This window comes from Rhinichthys klamathensis, unplaced genomic scaffold (assembly GCF_029890125.1).
Source record: "Rhinichthys klamathensis goyatoka isolate OS25496 unplaced genomic scaffold, OSU_Roscu_1.1 h1tg000059l_1, whole genome shotgun sequence".
NCBI lineage: Eukaryota > Metazoa > Chordata > Actinopteri > Cypriniformes > Leuciscidae > Rhinichthys > Rhinichthys klamathensis.
In genome coordinates this window covers 811,176-838,719 of record NW_026606604.1, presented here as the reverse complement: position 1 = coordinate 838,719, position 27,544 = coordinate 811,176, and the positions used below count along the sequence as shown (strand labels likewise).

Genomic DNA, 27,544 nt, shown 5'->3' with positions numbered 1-27,544 from the left:
GGAAATGCGTACAGACGTAGCCTCGGCCACGTCTGCACCATAGCATCCAGCCCCAGGGGGGCTGGGTGAGTAAGGGAGAACCAAAGTGGACAGTGCGTCGTGTGCTGAGACGCAAACAGATCCACCTCTGCTTGGCCGTAAAACTCCCAAATTTTTTCCACCGCCTCGGGGTGGAGTCTCCAGTCCCCTGGCCTCAGCTCCTGCCTCGACAGGATGTCTGCCCCCACATTCTGGTCCCCAGGAATATACACTGCCCTCAGGGAGAGTACCTTCCCCAGAGACCACAGGAGGATCTGGTGCGCCAGTTTGCAGAGCGGACGCGACCGCAGACCCCCCTGACGGTTCAGATAAGAGACCACTGATGTGTTGTCTGTTCGTACAAGCACATGATGGCCCCTCAGGTCTGGGAGAAACTGTCTCAACGCATTGAAGACAGCCATCATCTCCAGGCAATTGATGTGCCACGAAAGATGATGACTTTTCCACAGACCCTGAACCGAGCGGCCTTCCATTACCGCTCCCCAGCCGGTGAGGGAAGCATCTGTCGAGATCGTAACTCGATGGCAGAGAGCTCCCAACACCGGACCCTGGGTTAAGAACCAGTGTTTTTTCCATATAACCAAGGCACGAAGGCATCGCCGCGTGATCTTGATCATACGAAGTGGGTTTCCCCTCGGGGAGAACCCCCTGGTCCTGAGCCACCACTGCAAAGGTCTCATGTACAGCAGGCCAAAAGGAATCACGTTGGACGCTGCCGCCAAGAGACCCAACAGTCTCTCGAACTGTTTCACAGTGCGTGACTGGCCTAGCTTTAGCTCTTTGGTGGCTGTCAGGATAGCAGCTACACGAACGGGCGATAGAGTGGCCCGCATCGTCACTGAATCCCATACCACACCAAGGAAAGTGGTTCTCTGTACTGGAGAAAGAACACTCTTCTTGGCGTTGAGCCTCAACCCCAACATCTGCATATGGGCGAGAACGACACCTCGGTGCCGAACCGCCAACTGCTCTGATTCCGCCAGAATCAGCCAGTCGTCGATGTAGTTCAGAATACGTATGCCCTGAAGCCTGAGAGGGGCTAGAGCTGCATCCACGCATTTCGTGAACGTGCGGGGTGATAAAGCTAGACCGAAAGGAAGAACCCGATATTGGTATTCTTTGCCCCCGAAAGAAAACCTTAGGAACTTCCTGTGCTGAGGGAGGATGGAGACATGGAAGTAGGCGTCCTTCAGATCTATCGTGACAAACCAGTCCTCGGATCTGATTTGAGTCACGATCTGTTTGAGTGTCAGCATCTTGAACTTGAGTTTCTGTACTGAACGATTCAACAGACGAAGATCTAAAATGGGACGCAACCCCCCATCCTTTTTTGGAACAATGAAATAACGGCTGTAAAAACCCGACTCTCTGTCGGGTGAGTACACCTGTTCTATAGCTTCCTTTGCTAACAGGGCCTTTACCTCTTGCTCCATTACCAGAGCCTGCTCGGGATGCACCACTGTGGGCAGCACTCCGTTGTAACGAGGAGGACGAGAACCAAACTGGATTCTGTATCCTTTCTCTACAATCTGCAGGACCCAATGAGAAATATTCGGCAGAAGCTTCCACGCTGCCAGAAAATTTACTAAGGGAACCAGCCTCTCGAGGCTGGTCTCTGGTGTTATCGAGACAGCCAATTCCGGAGCCTGAAACATAATGGCAGGAACTACCTGAACTGGCCGCTCTAAGGCCCCCCTCAGAGGGCGCGAAACCGATGCTGTGCCGCAGCATAGCATCAGCGACTCGCTGGAGACCGCTGCGCCCTGAAGCACCAAGGGTGGCAGGGTTGGCAGAACGGTCTCGTGAGGACCCCGAAATGGAACGGGCACCGTATAATGAGGTGTACACCGCTCCACTTCGGTCGGGGCTGTCCTCACAGGCCTGATGCATGAACATCAGGACCTTTTTTTTTTTTTTTTTTGAACCGAAGTCTTCTTCGCCTGAAGAACGGTCCTCAGATCCGGCTTCGACTTAGAAGACTTCGGTTGAGAGGGTTGCGTCCGTCTCCAGTCTCTACGTGGAGGTGCACGAGACGCAACACTCTCTTTCTGATGCACACGATATGATGAGCTCGACGGCTGGGGCTGCTCACGCCCAGCAGTCCCAGGGGGCTGGACCCGGCGAGGGAGAAACTTTTTAAAAACGTCCGCTTGCTTCTTTGACTCCTGAAATCTCTCGACGACCGCGTGGACTGCGTCGCCGAAGAGACCAGAAGGTTCAAGCGGAGCATCTAATAAAAAAGCTCGATCTTTTTCTTTAATATCAGACAGATTTAACCATAAATGTCTCTCAGTAGCTACCAAGGCTGCCATAGACCGCCCAATTGCTCTGGCGGTCTCCTTAGTAGCCCTGAGAGAAAGATCGGTAGCCCGACGAAGTTCACGAATATCGTCATGACTGACTCCCTCACTACTATCCAGATCCCCCAGCAGGTCAGCTTGATAAGCCTGGAGCACTGCCATAGTATGCAGACATGCTCCAGCTTGACCTGCTGCCGTATAAGCTTTGCCCACTAACACCGAAGTGGCTTTAAGCGGTCTAGTGGGCAAAGCCGAGGCTTTCAGAGACGATGCGGGACCAGGGGAAAGATAACTGGCTAAATTCTCTTCCGCCTGGGGCATCGCCTCATAACCATACTCTTTCAGCCCTCTTATTCTCGAATAAGTGTTAACATGAGGGCTGAAAAGACGTGATGAATATGGTTTATCCCACGATTTAGAAATTTCATTGTGTAAATCGGGAAAAAATGGAAGCCCTCGTGGTGGAGATAATGTGGTGGAAGATAAAAAGCGCTCATCTAATTTGCTTTTGGGACGAGCGCCCTTCTTCTCAGATGGCCATTCAATATTTAACTTCTCTACAGCCCGCGACATAACATCCACCAGCTCATCATATGCTGGGGAAATAAATTGTGAATCTCTTTCCCCCATGTGTGTGCTTACACTCTCCACACTCATCGCATCAACCTCCTCGGAGGAAGAGCAATAAAGTAATGGAGGGCTCTCTCCCCGGGCGGAAGAAACCGCAGAGCGTGCTTCCGACACCGGGGAGAGAGCACTGGATCTCTCGGGTAAGGAAGGAGAAAGAGCCCTCGGACCCGTCTCCAACCCCTCCGAAAGATCCTTTTGCGATCCCCAGGAATGCATTCTCCGCGCTGCCTCAGCAGACGCGGGTCCTGATCCCTGTGGATCGCGAGCCTGCCCACTCTCTTTATCAAAGAGTGACAGGCGAGAGCGGAGCATGCGAAGCGGTAACATCTCACAATGCTGGCACTCAGCCCCCTCGAAGGCTGAGACCGCATGCTCCACTCCCAAACAAACGACACAAAGCTCGTGTGTGTCCCCACCCGTTAAATAACGCGGGCAGGGAGAAGCACACTGTTTGTACACTTGTTTAGTTTCCATCCTTTTCCGCAACAGACAACAGTAAATAGACAGAGACAAAATGACACAGATCGCTTGCTGAGACACAGAAGCTAATGCCGCGTTTCACCGGGTGAGCCTTTATCCCTTCCTGGTCATGACGTCACCCGCCCGTGACGCTCATTCTTTCCATTGGACTAGTTGACATTGATGCTCAGACGCATGCACGCTGGGGGCGTTCCCAAAGCGTCAAGTGACGCATCGCGAGTTCCCTCGAAAGGGAACCATATTTAATTCACACAAACACTACAACGATCCAATCATTACAGTGCAACAACTCACTTCCCAGCTAACAGGGAATGTTATCAGAACTTTAGCTAATGTTGTGGCAAGGTTATGAACAAATAATGTTCTTCTAATAACTTTAATAAAACATTTGTTCCAAGTTATCTGGTGTTTAATAATGTTCTAAAAAAGTTATTGCAACATTTTTTATACATTGTTCATGGAATGTTTTTACCTGAAACGTTAAGTTGGATGTTCGCTTAATATTTTTGAAACATTTTACTGGTTTCGGAACTTTCCCATTTTGCTTAAAAAAAAAATATATATATATATATATATAAATTGGAATGTTCCCTTAACGGTCACATAACCAAGAAAAAAAAACATTTTAAACATTTCAGTAGAACATTCAGGAATAATGTTTTTAGAACTTAATGGGTACATTAGCAAAACATTCCTAGAACTTAATTTTGTTAGCTTGGTTGACCGCCTGGTAGTAATTTCATGGTCAAACACAATACATCATCTTATTGAACACTGGAGTGCATGAATGTAAAAGTTCCCTCTAAAAATCCGACCGCACTTCAAATTTAATCCAAATCTGCAATCTCATGATTCGTCTGTTTTTAAGTGGACAGAACTAGACTATGTGGCTAGACGAAGGTTTATTGTTACAGTTCACTTCCACCTCATTTGAGATTATCCGGCCAGTTTAGGAAACATCTACTATTTTATTCTTTCCTCGTGTCTTATTTCCTATGGAGGTCACGGTGTTTCCAGTTGGTCTATAAAACAGTATCAAGTATTACCTGTGCTATCAGCCAGTCGATCAGCTTGTTGGCCATTACCACCGATTTATACGTTCGTAGATGATAATCCTTATCCCTGTGTGGAAAACAAGCAACGTTTGACTTGACCAGTTCAAAAATGTCTCCTCTTTACAGTAGCCTCAAGAGACACACATTTCAAGTTAACTTTTAACCTTTGTCTTGACTTGCATCCGCTTTAAAAGCTCTTGAGAGAGCTGTTCTGGGCTTTCACATCACAACAACCCTTTCCCCTAAATTTTTTTGAAGCCCAAACAAGTGCTTTACCTTGAATTTATTTTAGGGTTGCACAGGAGTCACAATGTTTGACCGATTAATGACCCTCTACACATTCTGTAACAAAAAAGTGAAACAAAGTTGATCTGGGACAACTAAAAGCAGACATTTCTGTCTCTGCAGAGTGAATTTATAGGGTTACACCTTATTTTGATGATCCCCATTAGACATTATGTTGACTATAAGTAACATTGCACCTATATGTCAACTAACTCCTATTAGAGTATTAGTAGACTGTTAGGGGTAAGGTTAGGGTTAGTAGAATAAGGGGTTTAGGGTAGTAGAATAAGTTGACGTACATGCAAAGTTACTTATAGTCAGTATGGGGGACCATTGCAAAGTGTTAGCAGATATTATGCAGACAGTCTACTAAGACTTTAATGAGCGTTTATTGACATGTAGGTGCAAAGTTACTTATAGTCAACAGAATGTCTAAAGGGGACCATCAAAATAAAGTGTTACCGAATTTAGATATTAAGCGACAGAAGTTTTAAGCAAATAATGGGACATGATGGTAAACTAATTGACTAGTCCGTGTTTGGAGTCGACAAGATTTTCTCTGAACATTTTTAGCAGTGGTGCTCTGATTAGTATACTGACACCGTGCAAATTACAGTTTACACAACGAAACCCTCCTGGGTTTACCAAAGTCCTTCCTTTCGTTTGATAGTGTTTTTTTTTCAGTTTTGAACAACTGTTATTTTAATGAATCGTTGAGTTAATGATTCAATGTCTCACTAAAAAACACATAAAACGCCTTGTCACCACCAAGTGAAGGTATTAAACCATTTTGGGAGGAGTACACCTAATCTTCTAGGGTGAATTCAGGTTGATTGGGACACTTTTTACCGTCTCAATGGCAAAAAGTGTCCGGATCAACCTGAACTCACCCTAAATTACTACCAAGATATAAAATTAGCCTCTTCTTCCCAGCGTCAGTTAAATCAGCATCCCTCCTCCTCCTTTTTGTATTTCACCAGCTCGAGGAGAATATCCTCTCTGAGCCCCTCCAAAGCGGACAGCAAGTCAAAACGGTTTACCATGTACGCTAAGATCATATGGATGCACAAATGAGAGCCATTGAATTAATCCGTAAATGAATTGAACATCTTTTTTTCAGTCGTGAATGACTTATTTTTAGTGAATCATTGAGTTAATGATTCAATGTCTCACTCAAAACACAAAAAAGACACTCGTCGCCACCTAAAGCCATTAAACTACTCAGTTGACTAATCAGTGAACAAAACAGTGAATTGAAACCAAATCAGTAAATTAATCTGAACAAATATTTTTTCCAGCTGTTATTTTTAATCAATCTTTGAGTCAATGATTCAATGTCCCACTCAAAACACAAAAAGGTGCTTGCCACCACCTAAAGCCATTGAATGAATCAGTGAGCAAATAAGTGAAGGAATACACAAACAAATCAGTAAATGAATTTAAACACAATTTTTTGGGTGAAAAGAACATTTTGGTTGTCACTTCTGGGATGCGTGAAGATATGACAGAATGAAAGACTTGACCATGGTTCTTGGAAAAGTAAATTCAAAATTAGGCCCTTCAAAGGACACTGCTAAAGCCAGAACCATTTAGACAGGCATCCTGGCCACTGTGTGCAGCCCAAGAAATTGAGTGCACTATAACTGGTGTTGCGTATTTAAGATGGTGTGTCAAGTTAAAAATAGTTTAATTTTATATATATATATATATATATAAAACGTGTTTCAAGACGCCTATATTCTCGACATACAACGTGTTTCTCTGCTCCAGTAGAGGTGTCTCTCAGCCCACTTCGGTCCAGCTCCAGGGCCTGTTAACGGGCCAAACTGATGCATTGTGGTTGCATCCAGACCACGGGAAATGAAATGGAGCAGTGATTTTCCCATGAAGCCAGGGGTCTCTTGGGGGACACACACTGTGCTAGGTCAGAGGGCTAGACTAGGGCCCACACCCTACAACTCACACACACTCAAAGCCAAACTTAGCTGTTTACAGTTCTGCGAATTACATCCCCATTCTATTTTTACACAATCAAACACCTCCAGATGACATGAAATGTTCCTTTTCTCTCAGAGGAATCCCAATGCAACTCTCTCAACGTGCACCTCAAGTGTTTGTGATTGGTTCTGTCTGATTATATATAACTATTTGTTTTAATCACAGACCAGAAGTGTGAGGCTGGACAGGCTTTGCCATGATTTAACCGCCACAGACATGGAGCCAGCCCTTTCCTCTGTAGCTGTACCCAGAACTGTCACCATGACAAATGAGGGTAAACAGCGTTACCACAGGCAGTCATATGCCTGGCACAAGAGCACTGAAATCTGTAGGAAAAGTGTATGCGAAGTCAAACAAACCTTTCAAATCCTCTTCTGTCTCAAGATCTTGGCCATTTTTTAAAACTCTAAGATGTTTACTTTCTTTTTGTTCTACTTCTCTAAGTATGTCAGGAATGTAACTTAACCTGGGTGCAGAAGTTAGAGGTTTTTTTTATTTTTTATTACATTGTTAAGGCGGGGGCGTAAAGCCCCCTAGAACCCCTCCAACCAGCAGGAAATACCAGATAATTAAACTAGAGCTGGATTCTCCAATTATAGCTCCACAAGGAAGAGATTCTCAGTACATTGTAGAGAAATGTGGGCATGTACGCATTCTTAAGCCCTATTCGGACAGTAATTGTTTCTCATGGGGACGTCTGTAAAAATCAATTTGCATGGCATTTCAGTGATAAAACTCAAGCGTTTGGATGATTTATTTATGGTGGAGGAACAATATCTGTGATCCTATGTACCCGGGAACACGCTTACTCACATGGTCAGTCACATGATTGTCAGCTGTAAACAAACTTTGTTATTACTTGGACAATTAAAAAAATCCATATTTAATTAAATAATAGAAAAGTAAAAATAACTGTTTATTATTTGATTATTTTAAATATCCAATTTAAAAATAGGAAAATTGATGCATATCAAATATCCAGCCTTACAGACGTAGACAACATTTAGCAATGCAAACGCACAGGTGCACACACAAAGTAAACATTATTTGCTTTGACAGACTGAAATGAGAGCTGTTTAATGCATTCTACCTTCCAGAAAATGGCTTGCAACTCAATATTTGCAGTACAACCCAACAGTCCTTTAACAAGCATGGCGAAATTTAGGAAAATGGATTAATCCAAACACCCAAACAAGAAAACGTGCCCTCAGAGTCCATTAGCTTTGTGTTTACATGCAGAATTTCATGTCTTTGGGCCTGTCAGCTGCCAAAACCTCAAACTGCACCTGTTTCACATTTAAGGCGTCCACTCATTTGTAGTGCAGTTCTGACACTGATTACACACATAGGAGTAAGACACAACATTATGCCCAACTCTATGAACTAAGACAATGGTTACAAAATGATGGTGCTCCCAAACATCAATCAATAACTGATCTAATTCTGGATAAGACCTCTAGTATAGTTATTTCTTATCACTTAACAGCCTCCTGTTTTGTCCTGTAGGTGCTATCTTTAGAGCGGAAGGAGAAACGGCAGGGGCGCGAACGCACCTGGTAGAGCTGGTGTGACTGGAGACAGCTGTAATGAGGTGGAACTAAGATACTGGCTCCTTACCTGATCACCGGTGTGAATAAACTATGGAGTCGGCAGAACAGCCTCACACCCTGAGGGAAGAAGGACATTCGTTATTGTATGTCCAACTTTTCCAAGGAGCAAAAAGAGACAGAGTGAAACCGACCGTTTAGCGGAGCACAGCCGGTTGAGTTACCTTGGAGATGACATCCTGCATGTCACTGCGAGGGTGGTATGTGCCGTCATCATAGCGGAACCTATAGAGCACCGGCTCCGGTTTAAACTGGTGCTTGTCTGTAACTAGAATGAGTTTAAAAGGGTGGAGATTTAATTAAGACTACAACAAAATGCATCCAAATAATGTGTTTTGGCATTCTACATAAATTTAAGTTTGTTTTTTGAAAGAAATTTGTTTTATTCAGCCAAAGATGCATTACATTTGTTAAAAAGTGACAGTAAAGACATTTACAATGTTACAAGATGTTCTTTTGAACTTTCTATGCATCAAATGCATCATGGTTTATACAAAAATATTAAGCAAACAACTGTTTTCAATATTGATAATAATAAGATATGTTTCTTGAGCACCAAATCAGCATTTTATAATTATTTCTGAAGGATGCGACACTGAAAATTCTGCTTTTAAAGATATATCAAATTAGAAAAAAGTTGTTTAAAAAAAAATATATATATATATATTTCACAATAATACTATTTTTACTTTTTTTATTAAATAAATACAGCCTTGTTGAGCAGAAGAGGCTTCTTTCAAAAACATTAAAACATCTTAGTGTACATAAATAAATGCAAATTTTACCAACTATAATAGCAATAATACTAATAAAGTTAATTTACAAGCCATCCCAAAAAATAATTAGTAATAGTAGAAGAGGACATTTTTTAAACCATTTTTTAAACCCTTTTTTGCGCACAATGTATATGATATATACAATTTATATTTTAATTTGCTATTCAAATAGTTGTTAATTCAAGCTGTAGTTTATTCCACTATCAAGAGTGTCCAATAACTGGCGCTATAAGATAGCACTATGTAGCATAGATGCATTTTGGTATATGTGGTGACTCTATAAAGAATAAAGTCTACTGATAAGATTGGACACATATCGTGAATTTAAACGTATTTGCCAACAGTAAAAGTATTGATTTCTTTAGGTGTAAAACTTTGCATTGTTTATTAGCACTTACTTTTCAAATAAATACATCAACACTGCAATGTAAAGGTTTAAAATGTATAGCTTATATTCTATTTTGATTAATTTAACATGTGCATGGCGATAGAAATACTATTTACAATGCGCTGATTAAATATCTTTGTTGGTATTAAAAGGTTTTACAAAAATAACACAAAAGGCAACAAAAACTCTTAAGGACCTTCATAATCTGAATTTAGAGGCTTTCAGCTCCATGTAAGCACAAATGCAAGTAACACCAACATGCTTATGAAAAGTAATCCTGCTCTTTCTGCCAAATGAATTCATCCTTCTCAGCGAATAGTAAAGGCTTAAAGATCTTTCTCACCAAAGCCGTAAATGCGAGCGAGTGGATAGAGAGCCCTAATGCTTGAATTTATTTCTCCCTGTTAGGAAGCGATGAAGTGAAAAGTGATTTAGCATGAAGTCCTGGCTCAAAGCCAGCTAGTCTTCTTTAAAAAAAAAAAAAACAGTCCCAGAACTGGACCCCACCGCCCCCAAAAAATGACAAAATAAATAGTATATGCAAAAGACCAGAAATTTCCCTCAGTATTAAACAAACAGCATGGTGTGAAGCAATGAATATTTGTGACTCTTCACATAAACATAGACAAAGTTATAAAAAGCCATCTGCTCTTGGACGCTCCCAGAGTTCCTCAGGGCCTGAAAACAATGATGTCAGGGCTCTTGAAATATTAAGAGGGCTATTTGTCCAATCAGCCATCTGCATTAACGAATGAATAGAGCCCAAATGGTGATGATGAAACTCATTAACTGACTATTTGAGCTAAGCAGATTATGAAATAAACAAGACAATAGTCATGCCACTGGTTATGAATGGAAAAAAAACTCTGTTCAGTTCAATATGAAGTAGGCCTACTACATTTTTACACAATGTAACTCTAAACAATTGTGTATTTCAGAATGATGCTGTCACGTATCATAACCTCATCATCTGCAGAGAGAAACTGCCACTCAGAATGCACACATAATGAAGGACGTAAAGACATCATAGGGGATTGTGAAGATATTTCACTGGAACTTGGTCTTCATTACATCTATATCGTGTTCAATGTCAATTGTTATTTATTAATTTATTCAGCTAACAACTGTTATTAGAGCACTTTTTCATTTTTGCTAAAATCTGCCATGTCAATAAAAAATAAAAGTACATGAACAAGAACATGCTGTTTTTTTTTAATGTAAAACCCAAATAGAGGCAACAAGATATAAGAACAGGCAGATAGAGGGCTAAAAATATATATATATTAATAAATAATTTATAAAAAATAATATTAATAATATTAATAATATGAAGATAATATACTAATAGTAATGAAAATAAATTTTGTTGAAAAGGTTATTTATAACACTTTAAGTTTATATTTTAATAATTTAACAATACTGTACATACATTTGCATGTTAATGGTCACACAAGATATGCAGGTAAACAAAATGATTTTAGTAAATGTTATTTTGATTGTTTTTATTCCCTCGCGATTCGCGAATCCCAGTTTTTTTGGTATACAGCATACATTTTCAGCCAGTAGTGACATGTTGAAAGTCAGAATATGTAGTCAAAGATATAATATGAGGGCATACAGTATAGAGTGGAAATGGAACTAACCGTGGTGAATGATGCCATTTTCCAGGAGGGCTTGACCCAAATGAACCCCTTCTTCAGGGTTATTGGTCTCTCCGATCTCCATCAGCCACGACACAAACTCACTAAGAAAAGACAGACAGAGGACAGTAAAATAATGTGAGGACAAACAAAAAGGGACCCATAAATTATATGAATGACCGTCAACAAAATCCATTAAAACTGAGTGATCACACCACAGAGATGAGCTCAATAATTAATAGTCTTCCTGTGCAATGTGGCCATTTTCCAGTCTGTCTGTCTGTCTGTCTATCACTGCATAGATTTTCAAACTACAGTAGTATTCAAGTATTCAAACTGAGGCTTATATACTTCAAGTCTTGAAAAACCTTTTTCTATTTCTCCCCTGGTTCTTTCTTTCAGTCTTTCTCTGGTCTTTTTCTCCTGATGAAGTTAAACTGACTGCCCTGTATAATTTAGTCATTTTGCTGGGTAAAGCCACGGTCTCAGTGGAGGATATCTGATTCTACTCCCACCACTACCTCCCCGGCTCTCCTTCCCATCCACCTCTCCGCAAAACCAAAACGAACATGCCAAGTTCCACCAGTGTAATCCTGCGGCTCTTCCCAGAGTTTATGGAACCCATGGTGATACAGCATGAGAAACATCCCAGACTCCAGCAGACCTCTGAGGTTTTAGGTGATTGAATAAATGATGGATATGGAGAAATAGAAACAGAAAGCAAAACTGACAGTGAACAAAATGACTAAAGAAAACAGACAGATGGAGACAGAAAGAGATTGTGCGCATGTAAAGCATACAATCAGTGCAGTGTCCGTGACAGAATGAAATTCAACGATTAGAAAAGAAAGATCGAAAAGACAGGAAATAATGCAGGGTCCTCTGTCCTCCTGACTACATTACTGAGATTAATTCCTCCAGGTTTGGATCACAAAGAATGCTGGTCTATTTTATCAAAAAACTCAAATAAATATGTGGACGAAAAGAATATATATAATAAAATAGTCTGTAAAATCTGAAGTTTTATATGCTAAAATGAAAGAATGGACAGAGTGGTGGTGGTTGAGGAGAGATTCCCTGATATGATTGTAAAGCGCTTTGGGTGTACAGTAGTACATATGAAAGTGCTATATAAATGCCTCATTCATTCATTCATTCATTCATTCAAAAGTGGGGGGAAAAAATGTTTTGATGACAAAAAATAAATCCTCATTATACAAAAGTAGGATTTCTGTGGATGGTATTATTATGGGGGTGGGATTATGGTTGGATAGTTCATAAAAGCAGGTGAATCTGGTCTCAAACATACTATGATAAACATGCAATATTTGAAATAAGAATTATATTGCATGTAATTACATAATTCACATAAAACAGATTTTGTGACAAGTACAAAAAAACATTTTAAAGAAATGTGGAAACGAGTCCATATTTAAATAATTAACATCCCCTGATAAATATCCAATATTTACCAATACTGTAATCAATCAATAAATCAATGACCAATATCAGCCGATAATAACCAATATGGGCATGATAAATAATGCATCCAACACATACAGTATATTGATAAATGTGAATGCATTGTAAGTCGCTTTTGATAAAAGCATCTGCCAAATGCCAGTCCTGAGGCAAAACAAGAACTACATAAAACATTTTGAGCTTGTTCAAAACAACAACAAAAAAGTGGTTTAACTAAATATAGTGATGACTATCGTTAAAGCAAGTGTTTTAGTAACTGTGATTGTTATTTAAGAGCTAACATTTGCAGCAAATTTACTATATCAAATTGAGCACAAATAGCAAAGAGAGAGACACTTATATAGCAAGGGGAGAACTATATGAAAGCAGAGCAGATTGAAATGATATTAATATAGTGGAGACTTAGAGAGACATCAAACCGAGATGAGATTGATCAAAAATACTACTGGCTGCGAATCACACATTAAATAAGTAACACAAACCGATGGCCCAATCACCACAGTGTTTCAGCACGCTCAACCAGACAGAGATATATTTTCACAGGTTCTGCTGTCATATGTTTCTTCAGTCCATCTGGCTTTCTGAGACACACAAACCACCCACTCATGAACATTATCTGCCGTCTGTGATCTCTATCCTTAATGAATCCATTCCCGCTCCAGACCTCTCTATCTGTGTGTTGTCAGGAAACACTAGGGGAAATAAATTGTGCCCCTAATTTCATTTACAATATAATCTGGCCACAAGTACGAGCAGTTGTTCTTTGAGGGTTTATTTTTCTTTAGAACAGACAAATCCCAACCAAGAATGGCATTATAAAAAAAGTGAGAGTCTTGGAAGTGGTTGAGTGTTGTAGGGTTTTGAGTGTCTTATTTTAGAGTACGGTGACTGGTGAGGTTGTCGTATTGACATCTCAGAGGGTTTAAATTATGAATGCCAGCTGCAGAAACTTCAGGATTGCCAGGCGAGCTCAGTTAATCTGAGTTCAGCCCGAGGATTTCCCAACCACACTTAAAACAAAAGAGATCAGAGCATAACGCAGACTGCAGATGTTCACACTTGCAACTTCAAAGGCGTCAACATTTCTATCAGATCAAACTTACTGAAACGACGATAACTTGTGTAGAAAACTACCTTGTGGTTACTCTCTAAGTTGTTGAGAAACATTTGAAAGTGTTAAACCAGTATTCTAAACCTTAGCTTGACATAATCCTGGGTTATCTTGTTCATGTTTCCATGGTTTAGTCCTTAATCCTGTGTGGTCAGGTTTTGAAGTTTTATACGAGAACTCTGGGTTTACATTCTTATTTGCATATTTATGAGGTTAAAAATGTTGATTTGATTCAATACCTGCTTGTCTACAGTATATGTGGAAATGTTACCAGAAAAAAAAATCTGCCTCTGGTTTAAGTCTCAGCTTTGTTACTGTCTCCTTAAAATACTTAAATTAAACTCACAGCATGAATATTTAATGAGGCAAGCACTGAGGCAGTTTATGATTGGTTAGTTGAGGTTAAATAACTTGCGGTTACATTCTAGCACTGCATCGTTTCACACTGCATACCTCTGCACTGCAATTTGAGATTAACAATGCAAAAGTGGTGCATGGTTTCATAACCCAGGGATCAAAAGGGGGCCAAATGTATTTAAAAAAAACTGTGGTAATTCTTAATTATACATGTTACATATAGTTACTATAGTAATAACTATAAATTATACTTAATTACATGCAACTAATATAAGCCCTAATCCTCCAGTAAGTACATGTAGTTAATTAATATTACTACTTAAAGGTGCAGTAAGTGATTTCTGAGAAACTTTTAAATCCCAAACAAACACACCCCTCCCTTCATTGCTCTGCCTCTGAAATACACAAATTCTCAATGCAAGAGCGCATGTCTCTTTATCCTAGCTGAAGCAAAGCAAAATAATGTTTCAATGACACTCAAAACTGTCCTGTTACTATAGCTAACATTAAAACAACAGCATATCTTGGTTCTGTGAAACATAGCAAAACCAATGTTACTCACGTATGGAACAAAAACATGCAAACTCGTCATCCTTTTTCAGGCCTTCCAGCTTTAGGTTTTTCCAGCGCTTGAAAGCTTTTCTAATATTAACGCAGGTCCTAAAGCTCTTGCCTGATCATAGTCTAGTGATATTCCTCTAGTGAGATTTTCTCTTTTTTGCATTGTCTCTCAGCCATCTCTCTTTCTACAGTCTTTCTTCAAATCTCTCTCTTGCTCACTCTCTCTCCTCTCCCATCATGAGTGGACACGCCCCCAACTGCTGATTGGCTACAAGTGTGTTGTTGTGCTCCGTCCGATCCACTTTCAACAGTGTTTTTAAGAAATCGCTAACTGTACCTTTAAATGTATAATTACACTGTAACAAGAACTCCAAATAAAGTGTAATCAAACAACTATATACGTGAAACATTGCAAAAAAAAAGTGATGTTGCTTTAAAAAGTGGGTTAAAAGTAGCTTTAAGCTGGAGTTTAAAAAGACATTAACCCAGGGTTAAGTGAATTAGGTTGATAACACTGTTCAAAAGTTTGGGGTAAGATTTAAAAAATGACTTCAGCAAGTACTCATTAAATTGATCAAAAGTGACTGTAAAGACATTAATAACATTACAAAATTTCTGTTTCAAATAAATGAAGCTTTCTATTCATCAAAGAATACTGGGGAAAAAAATGTTTCACAGTTTCCACAAAAATGTTAAGCAGCACAACTGAAAATAATAAGAAATGTTTCTTAAACACCAAATCAAAAAATGATATCTGAAGGATCATGTGACTGAAAATTCTGCTGAAAATTCAGCTTTGCCATCACAGGAATAAATTACATTTTAAAAAAATATTCAAAAACCTTTTTAATTGTGATGAAATTTCACAATATTACAGTTAACAGTTATAGTTATATTACAGTTCTTTTCAATTAAATACATTTTGAAAGGTATACCTTAAATGTGTGTGACTATAGCAATGCTGCCTCAAAATATCTCCATTGTACAATCATTAGTATGAAAAGCAAAAAGGTTAATCAGGTCATCAAATTTATGAGGCAGTTGAGTGGCAGAACGTTACTTCTCCTCCACTGTCTCATTCAACATGTACAGTACATTATGTCTCATAGTCTGGCCATACAGTTTGTGGCCCCAGAACTTCTTGCATGTCTGTTTATTAAACAATATGATTAATATGATTAGGATTTCAGCTGCCAACAACACTATAAAACTGTAATACTCTCAGTTCCCTTTAACTTGTGACCATTTTAATTAATTCCTCATCATTTCTCTCAAATAAATCCAGATAATGGCCAAAAAAAAATGCAAGTAGTTACCCCTGTGGTGTCTCTAAATAGATTAAAAACAAACAGGGAACTCTGTGTACCATTCAAAACAGACGAGATTTACTGTAGCTACATTGCTAAATAGAAGCGTGTATAAAAACAGTTCTTAAAAGAAGAGTCCCAACCAAAAAAGGATACGATTTCTTCATCACATAAGTCAAAATCTTCAAGGAAAAGAAAAACAAGAGACAGACGGACTCTACAGGAAAAGACAGATTTAAAAGCACAGAAATGGACGATTTTGAGATCCATTCATCATGAACAGTAGACTGAGATCTGTCCACCCGCATGCTTCCCATCAGTAGTTCCATTATACTGCACTACTCTGTTATTTATGAGTGACCAAAATGAAATGTTATGTGCTCTTGTCACTGCAGTCACTCCTACAGCTACACACTCTCGTTCTCAGAGTGTCACTCGCTCTCACATGATACTACAGGCCATGACCCCTATTGTAATCTCTCCTGGAGTCTATCACAGCCATTATCTGCACAGACAGAGCACAGGAAGATGGCTCTCGCTGACCTACCTTCCGAGGAAGCACTTTGGGAAGGTGGTGAGTTTGCGCTTGCGATCCTTAATGAGGTTGCCCTGTCTACTCATGAGGTTATAAAGCTTCTCGCCTTTCTCAGATATCATCACCCAGGTGTCCTGCTCCATGCCCAGTCTTAATGCTGGAAAAGCAAATAAGAGAGGAAAGATTTCACTTTCTGAACCCAGAATTGCTTATGTGTTGTTTGTATAGTGCAGTGTATATATACATTGTATGTATATAACATGATGCAGGGCAAAAACTCACTGCGTGATGTAGCCTATAGAATGCTGTTAGAATGCTCCTAAAATTCAAGATATCAGAGCAAAAATGCCGATGTATGAGTTTTGGTCTCATATTTATATCATATGATAAAGATAAGCAATTTAACTCGAGTGTAACGTAAACAATATCACACAAGTGCTGTTTTTGTCCCGAATAGCATGAGTGCCAATGTGACATTGATTTTATACAACAGTTTAATAAGTTAATATTGTTATTTTATACACAATGTTGTCTGTTTTTGCTCAGTTTTGCTAATACAAATATTACCTGTAAAGCCAGAGCAGAACTTTGCGTCTCTGAACAACACACAGTGGTGTTTCATTTCTGAATGAATCCGCATTTTGAACAAATCAAACGGGTGAACCAAGGATTCAATGGATCATTCATAAAGAGAGCCATTTACTTCATTCCTGAATCAATCAGCATTTTGAACGAATGAATCAATTGAACCAACAAGTCAATGGCCCGTTCAAAAAGAGAGCCATTTACTTCATTCGTGAAAGAATCAGCCGTTTGAATTAATCGAATGAATGAATGATTCAATAACAAACTCATTTAGGCATTTACCTCCACCTACTGGAAGTTTTAGTTTCTTCTTTAGAGTATAATTTATTTAAAACAATTTCTTTTTTTGACATTTTGGGATAGTTTGCCCAAAAAATGAAAATTCTGTTTATTTCCGTTTACTCACCCTCATGTAGTTTCAGAAATACTTTCTTTCTTTTGCAGAACATAAAAGAAATTTTGAAGAATGTTGGTAACCAAACTGTTTTGGTCTGTAAATATATCTAAATACTAATTCAGATGCAGCTTCTGAAGAAAAAAAAAAATCATGATGGTTGTAGCCTCTAAGTTCATGTGTAATAAATTCTATGTTGAATCAAATAAAATACTTCTTTCTAAAGGTACTTTTTGTAATGTCTATTTGATGCCTTTCTCATTTAACACAATAATAACTTTAAAGTATCTTTTGGAATTCCCAGACGAATTTGATGTGGGATTAAATTGCAATTAATTAGATTAATTAATCGGCACATCATGTAATACATTAGATTATAACAATAATCTATTTATCATTTTTAATTATAAAATGATAAATTAAATTGAAGCTTTTAATGTTGAATGAATATAATTACTCATTTTATCATTTGAAAAGAAAAAAAGAGCATTTAATTGAGGTATTGGTGTTGGTATTGGCCATACTTACCTTAATACTTGGTTTAAAAAAAGACGCCATTACACAAATATTATAGTTTCTTTGTGTTGATGCTGCAATAATTGCATTATTATTGCATTTCATTCTTTATATTTAATTTGTTTATAATATAATATAATAAAAAATACATTATATTGTAATTCTGTACAGCAGAATGTGCAAAATAAAGACTTATTTGTTAACTTACACTTAATGAGCCCTAATGAAACATGTTTGCGCCTCTGCAGGTATAATCACATCACTACTCACTACTCACTTTTCCGTCTTTCTCTCTCTTTTAAAATGGCCTCCAGCCATTCCTGCTTTTCCTCCGGTGTCTTTGCCATGCAGACGAACCACTTGTTCTTCGCTGTGTTGTGGATCTTCCAGCCGTTGTTCACGATGTTCCCGCTGCTGTGGTAATCCGCTGAGGAAAAACACCGACAAGTAATCAATGTCTGCCTGTCAGAGATGCCTTTTATAGCTCTCAGGCCACTTCCTTGGATTTTCCAACACATATTTTCCTTTCTTTGTGGCCTGTTTGTCTACATGTGGCACAACCAGCGATGTTCTCCGTTTCGCATTCTTGCCTTCCTTCCACATTTGTATGCCAGGCTATCTATCAAAGCGGCCCAGATGACAAAATAGATGTTCTTGGCCATAAACAAAGCAGTGTGAACAGCCCATGAGAGCAGTAAAGTTCAGAGCAAATGAAACATTCCCACATGAAACAGGCAACAAACAAAACAGCCCATGAATGAAATGGATCACAGGCAGACGACGAATCAATTGCTCTAATTACAAGGCCGTGAAGAATCGACATGCTATTTGAACAGTCCTGAAGAACAGGCAGGAATTAAAACCCATCTTGAAGCACTGATTGCATCAATGTCTCGGAGGAACAAGATCCTTTAGAACTTTCAAACAATACTGTGTGTGGTGGTTTCTTGATCATTTTCATGCATTGTTTTGGGGATAAGTTCTTCTCTACATTCTTCAAAATGTAACTCTATGCTTTGCGACCAAGTTGGGTTGTAATGATCATGAATTTTGAGTTGATGATTAATTATAAATAAATCAGTTATTAAAGTCATATCATTTTATTAAAAAAGTATTTCATCTTAAAAAATATATATTCAACATATAATATGAATTTATTGATTAAATGTATAATATACATTTATATGCATGATTAAAGTGGTCCGACCTGAAATGCTATCACTGCAAATATGTGCAATTATGCCAATAGTTTAACAAAATGAAATAATACACATTACAATAATCTTAATACAATCACACGAGTGAGTTCATTTGAATAGTGCACTTAAGACTGCATGCTGCTTCATAAACATAAAAATGTGTCTTTTTAATAAATAATCTATATTTGCTTAACCTTCCCTTATTTGGATGATGAATATGCAATAATAATCACAGCCCTTCAAGCAAGGTCTGACAGAGTAGAACTCTGAAACCCATATGCGATAAACACCTCAGCAAAAAAAAACAAATAAGCTGAGATGTATTCATCAGTTTCTTTTCTCATGCATTAGAAATAGGCCGCTCTTTCGCATCATAATCAGTCAATACGTGCGCCTGCGTTTCCTTCCCCTATGAATGGCTTGTGTGTTACAATGATTACGCCTCTCAGTTCAGCACAGGAACTGGACAAATTACAAGCCTCCATCTGTGCGTCCACTGGTGGTTTAACACCCCCACAGGCAGCATCTTCCTTTGATTCAATTGAACCAATTTCCAAATTGCTCTCAACTTTTATTTGAAGTCTCATCCATTTAAAAAACGCTTCATTAGCCCCATGCAGTTTTTTTAATTCATAACATAATGCTACAAGCTTTTACCTGAGTGTTCTTTCTTTAATTTGAACAATTCAAAACCCAAATCAAAGAGAAACACTCCATCTATGACTTAGAGTGCACTTTTACAGCCATGGACAGGACGTCTCCATCAGCATAACAGCTTTCATTACAGGCGAATAATAGTCTATGTCTGGATTTTACACGGAGCCATTGGGGAGAATGGGAAAACACCCACAAGCAAATGCGGCGGTGTTGGCTTTGTTTAGATTCTGTGGACTGAAACCCATCCATCTCCAGAGCAGCCAGATATTAGGTCCGCCAGGGAGCAAATCATTGCTTCTACAAATATAACTGATAATCAGGGCCTCTCCTTCGCCAAGACACACTCCACTCAAGAGTTCATCCAGTCACAGCTCCAAAAGCTTGTCATCCTGCCCAGAAAATGCCACTTTTCTAACCTTTAGCTGTTAAAGTAGTTAAACGCTGACCCCACACACTTTGAAACAGCATAGCATATCTGTAAAAATTAAAGCTTTATGGCTTGTTAGTTTCCCCATGACGGTGCAAAGATTGTTCAGTCATTTTAAAAGAAATCGATGTATGTCACATTGTCACACGACTTATTTGAGCTACTTTTATAGTGTCATTTTGTCACATTTGGGGCTTGATATTCACTTTCCCAATTAACTTTCCTTATACGGAAAAGAGCAGCCAGGACATTCTGCTAAAATCCTTCTTTTGTGTTCTACGGAAGAAATAAAGTCATTATTACAGTTATATAAAACTAAAAATAACTACTGAATAATAAAAAATATTTTTGTTACTTGAAATAAATTAAACTTTAACTGAAATAAAATACATATATATATATTTTTTTTCAGATAGGTCCTAAGGCAACATTTCCCATTTTCATTCAGTTTAACTTGTACTAAAATAACGAAAATTAAAACTGAAATAAAAAAATTAAATAAACTATATAAACATACTGCATATTTAAATAAAATGCCAAAAACACACAACTAAATTACTAAACCTTTAACTAGAATGAAAATGGAAAATATACAAATAAAATATCATTTAAAATAATAATAAGAACTATAATAGTATCTCAATGATACTGAAATAACACTGAATTCGGAATGAGAGTGAGTAAATGATGAATGGATTTTATTTTAAGTTGAATTATTTCCTTAAAAGAATAGTTCACTTAAAAATGAAAATTCTAGACAAAGGAAACACAAAGGAAGATATTTTGAAGAATGTCAGTTACCAGACAGTTGATGGACCCCATTGACTTCCATAGTGGGAAATAAAATACTATGGAAGTCAATGGGCAACTGTTTGGTTACACGTTTGTTACGTTTGCATACACGTTTGTTACGTTTGGAACAACTTGAGGGTAAGTAAATTATGACAGAATTTTCATTTTTAAGTGAACTATTCCTTTAAACTATGTATTAGTGATGACAAATAAGCATGACGTAATGAGTTATTTGACAGAATAACACACACCTGTTCCATCATCCACATTCTCCACCTCCATGACCTCAGTGTTGATTCTGCCTCGGAACAGGTATCGAGGAGCCTCAGTGGCCGTCTTACTGTTTTTCAAACGCCTGTAACAGAGCGCAGCGCAGAACCATTACTTTGAGCCTCTCTGTTCTCTCATTAAAACCCAACACAGCTGGCAGCTGACAGGGGATGGTGAAAGCTCACCTGTTCTTCTTCTTACAGTACACTAGCAAGTTGTCAAAGAGGAAGAAGATGCGTTCCTGGATGTTCCCCGCAGAGATCTTCAGCAGAACTCCCTGTATGAGCATCTCTGTACAGCTGTCTGTGATGTTGGAGCCCTGAGTGAGGAAAACAGAACAAACTAAGCTAAACGTATATCATAAAAAAGAACTATTGTTTACAAATTTTTCTGTCAGAAATAACATTTTGTAAGATTTTATTTAAATTAAATAAAATAAAATATAAAAAACAAAACAAAAATAATTAATTATCAGCCCCGCTATCTGTGATGTTAGAGTCAGTATTATTTTAGTATCATTGATATACTATTATATTTTTTGTAAATATTTTTAATTATTTTATTTTTACATTTCACTCTTATTTCAGAAATTTAGGTCATTTTATTGTGTGTTTTTGTCATGTCACTTTGTTTTGCCATTTTATTGTGTTTTTGTTTTTTATTAGTTTAAAAAATATATATGTCTAGTTTTTTTACATTTTTAGTCATTAGTTTATTTCATTTTAGTTGTTTAATACTTCAAGTTGCTGTCAAATCGATTAATCACAATTAATTGCATCTGACATAAAAGTTTGTTTATATAATGTGTGTGTGTGTGTGTGTGTATATATATATATATATATATATATAATGGTATGTTTTGTTTAATCTCTTTTCAGCTTTCAGTAATGTTGGAGCCCTGATTAAAGACATTAGAGCATACAAGTAAAAAAAAAAATTGAAACAGATTTATTTTTTGTTAAAACTAAATATAAATAAAAATAGATTTTTTTTTGTATAATAGTAGCTGAAAATAATTATGCTTCCAAAACTATAGTAATGTCTACAAATATTATTTAATTTCCTATAGCTGCCAGCTTTCCCTAAGTGTTATAATTCCTCCCATAATTTCTGGTCCATCTCCTCCCTACTGTCTCAGTCCCACACTTTATCTAATTTCCCAGAGTGCTCCTGGCCAGTAGAGTCTCATGAACACTGCATCATCACTGCTTCACAGGACCTGCTGTGAAGGACACACATCTGCATGCGCGGGAGGTCAGCAATAACCAACAATCGGCCACTTCTGGACACTACTGTGGAAACAGCACCCTCTCATCCCATCTCCACCCACAGCCTGTGAGAACAGACACACTCTTCCTCTCCCTCTAATTCCAGAACACATATTAATGCAGTGATGTATTTCACATTTAATGGGAGGTGAAGTTCACGATTCCGAAGCAAATCATAGATTCTTTGCTTTCTTTGTGCGTGTGCGTCCCATCAAAGGCTTTGTTTCCTGGATATGAAGTAACAGGAAGGCAAAAGGCCAGTAATGAAGCACAAAAGGCTAAAACAGATTTGGGAACTGCTTCCAAAAGGTCATTGTGTACTTCATAAAAGCGGTTTTGGAAGAGTCACTGCACTCAGAACAGTGTGTACCACTAAACGGTGCACAGAAATTTCCCCATAATATTCATTGCCATCCTCTGTGAAACAGAGACAGCTCTGGCCACACAGACCAAATGTATATAATTTCTCGCCTACCAGAAGGGTGTGACTGCTCAGATATGTGTTGCAGACAGAAACAATCTTGCAGAAATTGCAGATCTTAAAACAAATTTCAGTTTCAAAACCCATGTCTGTCTTTTTAAAACATTCCACTATATTTCCCTCATAAAAATCTGACCGCCTGTTTTTCATTCTGCGGTATGTTTTTACAATGGTTGATGTGGATAGAGAAACCTGGCTAAGATCATTTCAACACGCACCCTGAATGCTAAAACAGCATGGTCTTTGTTTTGCAAAATTTCTCCTTAAAACACAACTACATATGCAAGGCTGTCGGGATCAAATGCAAAAGTCCACTTATTCGTTTAAAAACAGTTGCGGTCATTACGGTTTAATCTCTAAACATGTGAGACTTGAACTTATTATGATTGCTTACAAATACATAACATGAATTCTTGAATACGTGACGGCTCAGTGACTCATGGAGCAGATGGGTAAACAGACTCAAAGGATGTAAGCATAAACACCGTCTTCTGTATCGCCATCTGCAAAATATGCTCAAAAATAGATCTAAAGCATGTTGTGAAGTATTCATACCGTATCCCAGTGACAGGAAGTTGTACGTGAGACAGTTCAACCGAACACTCAGCAAAGAGTCCTTCGTGGTTAACACACTGACCACAACCGTTAACTCAGTCTAGTGCCACCATGATAAAATGACTCACATCTACCGCAGCATCACATCAACACAAAAACGGCATTAGCAACACCACACACACTCACAAAACCCAGACTTTTAGACTCTGTTAAAGTCTTAAAAGTAAATAGGGTGAATTCAGGTTGATTGAGACACATCATCTCGTCTCAATGGCAAAAAGTGTCCCAATCAACCTGAATTCACCCCAAATAAAAAAATAAGGGATTGTTCACCCAAAATATATTTAAAAAAAAAAATTAAGCATACAATGAAAGTTAATGGTGCCCAGTGCCTGTCAAGCTCCAAAAATGATAAAGAAAACACCCTAAAAGTACTGTAAAAGTAGTCCATCCGACTTTATTCCAAGTGTTCATATACACTATAGTAAAAAAAACAACAACAACACGCATTTAAGTCTATTAAAATGCCGCAATTCTCAAATCTCATTCAAATATGTCACCAGGTTTGACATCCATGATATCCATGTCCATGTGTCTCGTAACTGATCTATACATGATAGATTTGAATATGTGCATATGCAACACAGACTAATAAGCAAAAATGCTAAAGTTTTGGGTCAGTAAGATTTTTTACTTTTTTGTAGACGTAACCAGGATACATATATTTGATCAAAAATGAATTAAAAACAGTAATGCTGTGAAATATTATTACAATTTTAAATATTTGAAGCTGTTTTCATTATATTTAAAATTCAAGCTATTCCTATGAGGCCAAAGCTGAATTTTCACATGATCCTTCAGAAATCATTATAATATGCAGATTTGGTCCTCAAGAAACTTTTGAAAAAATTATTATCAATGATGAAAACAGTTGCGCTGCTAAATATTTTTGTAGAATCCCTAATACTTTTTTTTTTTTTAGGATTCTTTGATTAAAAAGTTCAGAAACCTTTTGTAACAGTGTCAAATTCTTAATTTTTAAGTCTGTCACTTATCAATTTTATGCATTCTTTCTGAATAAATTGTAGTGTATATTTAAATATATATATATAATAATATAAATTATTAATGTAAACATTCTGCTAAACTTCTCATTTTGTCTTCTACGGAAGAGAAAAGTTATACGGGTGTTTTCCTTTTTCATTTTATCCCTGTAGTCATTCTATTGTCTGAATTAATTCATGTCCTCGTCAACTTGTACATCCTAATCAGTGTGAGTTCACCATGTCTGTGTCTTTTATTTCACCTCTTTCTATCTTTCTCCAAAAACACCAAGCTCCCCGTTCACTTAAAACCTCACTGGACGGGTCTGTTACATAAAGCCCAAGCACAGAACCCACACTGCCCACACAATCACTGCTATTGTTACCCTTGGCCGGCAGCCGCATGCCCAGTCACACGTTATTAAGGGGGAAGTCTGGAGGATAAATGAGTTTCGAACTGCATTCGACGATACCTGCTGGTTATTTGATGGGTCACGTGTTGCATGCAAAATGATGTGATGGGGGGTGGAACAAGTCTGCATGTTGGATGTAGTTTGTGGTTAGTTTATAGAGCACTTGTGAAAGTATTTCAGCTCTAATCAGCCATCTGAATATGAATAATGGCAGAGTTAATCTCGTGCTATGGTCAAGCGGCCGCTACCGTATAAAGTGGGTCTAATTAAAGGCATTGATGCAAAGAGACAGTGCTGGCATGGTCTAAAGAGCACTCATCTGAGCTGGTCGGTGGAGGGAGAGGTTGTACAGAGGCTGAAAGAAAAGACGAACAAAAGCATGAAGTTCAATTAGGACTTACGATTTTAGGGTTTCAATCGTTTACATCAAAATCACTGACAAGAATGGAGTTTTGGGGGTTAGTGATGGCGCCTCTCACTGTATCTTCTGACGTCAAACTAACTCAGGTGAAGGAGTTTACACTACTGTTTAAAAGTATACAGAGCAAATCAATGGGATTTTTGAACATTTCAGTGTCCATCAAGGGAAATCATAAGTTTGAAAATTTAAACCGCATGTCTCCTCAACAAGCCACAAGCTGTAAGGTATCTTTCTTGTCCAAAACTCAAACCTTGCAGGATGTTACATGCCGAACCCTAATACTTTAGGGTTAAGGGTTTGTTCAAATCCCTAATTTGTCTTAGTAAGCACCAATAGAGTTCAACGGGAGACAAAATGTCCAAATTTTGACATTGTGGGGATTTTTTTTTTTTTGGTCCCCATGAGGAAACAAGCTTATAAATCATACAGAATTATCTTTTTTGAAAATCTAAAATAGCAGAAGGTTTTGTGTGATGGGTAGGTTTAGGGGTAGGGTTAGTGTAGGGGGGATAGAATATAAAAACTATTACATTTATGGAAAGACCCCATAAAACATGGAAACCCAACATGAGTGCAGTGGCTCGTCAGGGGAGGCAAGGGAGACACAGCTTGCCCAACATTTTGAGGTGAAAATGGCAGATAATAAAATTAATAAAATTCCAAGTTATTCATTTTATGTCTCAGAATGTGTATTTCTTGTTTGTAATTTCACCACTGTGAGTGTAACCACCGCTTCCCTGAATGTCCCGGATGTGCCGAATGTGTGAAACGCGAGTTTGAGGGGACAGAGAAAGGGAGGGGGAGGCAATTCCATAGCCGGAGACTTGTGCCTCCGTTGGTAAAAAACGAAACAAAAGCCAATCACTATAGAGTATTTCATTTCAGCGATTAGGAGTGTTGAGAAAAGTAACATGGCAGAGGAGGCTAGCCTCCCTTGGTATATCAACCAATCATCGACGAGACGTAAATTACGAGATATTAGTTTGAACTGCTACCGCTGATGTAACTACTGAGAGTAGAGATATTGAATATTTGATCAAACAAATTTACTAAACTACCATTCAAACAACACTACAAATAAAAAATGGAGGAAGACCCCATGCCTAAGTTGGATATAGGCTACAGCAATCAGCTTCACTAAACGCCAGAAAGCGCTCTATTAACACGGACATCAAGTGATAGGCTATATAACTAGGTGTGTGAACTTATATTTATATTGTGTTGATGTGTGTGACACAAAAAAAACATTTTAAAGCAGTTAAAAAAATCCGCCCACTAAAATTTTGTGTGCCTCCTCTATTTTAAAACCCACCAGCCGCCACTGCGTGACTGTTTGTGTGTGTGTGTGTGTGTGTGTGTGTGTGTACCTCCCAGCCCTCAATATGAGACTGCCACTCTTCCAGCACCTCCAGTTTCTCCATCTGCCTTTTGGCCTCATTGATACTGGAGCAAACGGCCTTCATCACCTGCAGCGACTCTTGCACCATCAAGTAGTCATTGTGTTTCTTTGGGGTTCTTTTCAGCAACTCCTAAACATCCACAGAAAACACAAACATTAAGCATTACATAAAATGTAAAGTGGTATAATTACAACAAAACACAACCATATCATGGAACATTATGAAGTGAACTTAACTTTGAAACAAAGCTTAACACTGATGGAATAATCAAAGCTAGTGGTTATGTTTTCTGAAGAATTCTGGCTAAACTTGTGTTTGTAGTATGTTCAATAATGTTGCTACTGCAAGACAGGATCTGCTGGGGAAGATGCTAATCTCTAAACCAAGTCTAAACTCAAGGGTTCTGCCTCATCAGTTTAATTCTGTCGCTCACATTTACATGTCTAAGATATCGAAGTAACCACAGATGCCAATCGCTGGTATTTACTGAGAGGGGCCGGGGTGACTGACTGTGAGAAGCTCAGTGAAGAAATTATGCTAGAAATTACGGTCTTATCATGTGAACTAGCGCT

The 27,544-nt window shown here is 38.2% G+C and overlaps 1 protein-coding gene across 1 annotated transcript in view; it reads right to left on the bottom strand.

Moving 5' to 3' along the window:
* prex2 (phosphatidylinositol-3,4,5-trisphosphate-dependent Rac exchange factor 2) overlaps positions 1–27,544 on the bottom strand; it is a 155,553-nt gene that overhangs the window by 89,465 nt on the left and 38,544 nt on the right. Inside the window, exons 6-14 of the mRNA XM_056248832.1 lie at positions 26,940–27,101; positions 21,577–21,710; positions 21,373–21,476; positions 18,324–18,473; positions 16,564–16,708; positions 11,202–11,302; positions 8,559–8,662; positions 8,405–8,454; positions 4,496–4,571 (exon numbers count right to left, since the gene is read on the bottom strand). Coding sequence (XP_056104807.1) covers positions 4,496–4,571; positions 8,405–8,454; positions 8,559–8,662; positions 11,202–11,302; positions 16,564–16,708; positions 18,324–18,473; positions 21,373–21,476; positions 21,577–21,710; positions 26,940–27,101 — 1,026 coding nt within the window. The remainder of the gene's footprint in view (positions 1–4,495; positions 4,572–8,404; positions 8,455–8,558; positions 8,663–11,201; positions 11,303–16,563; positions 16,709–18,323; positions 18,474–21,372; positions 21,477–21,576; positions 21,711–26,939; positions 27,102–27,544) is intronic.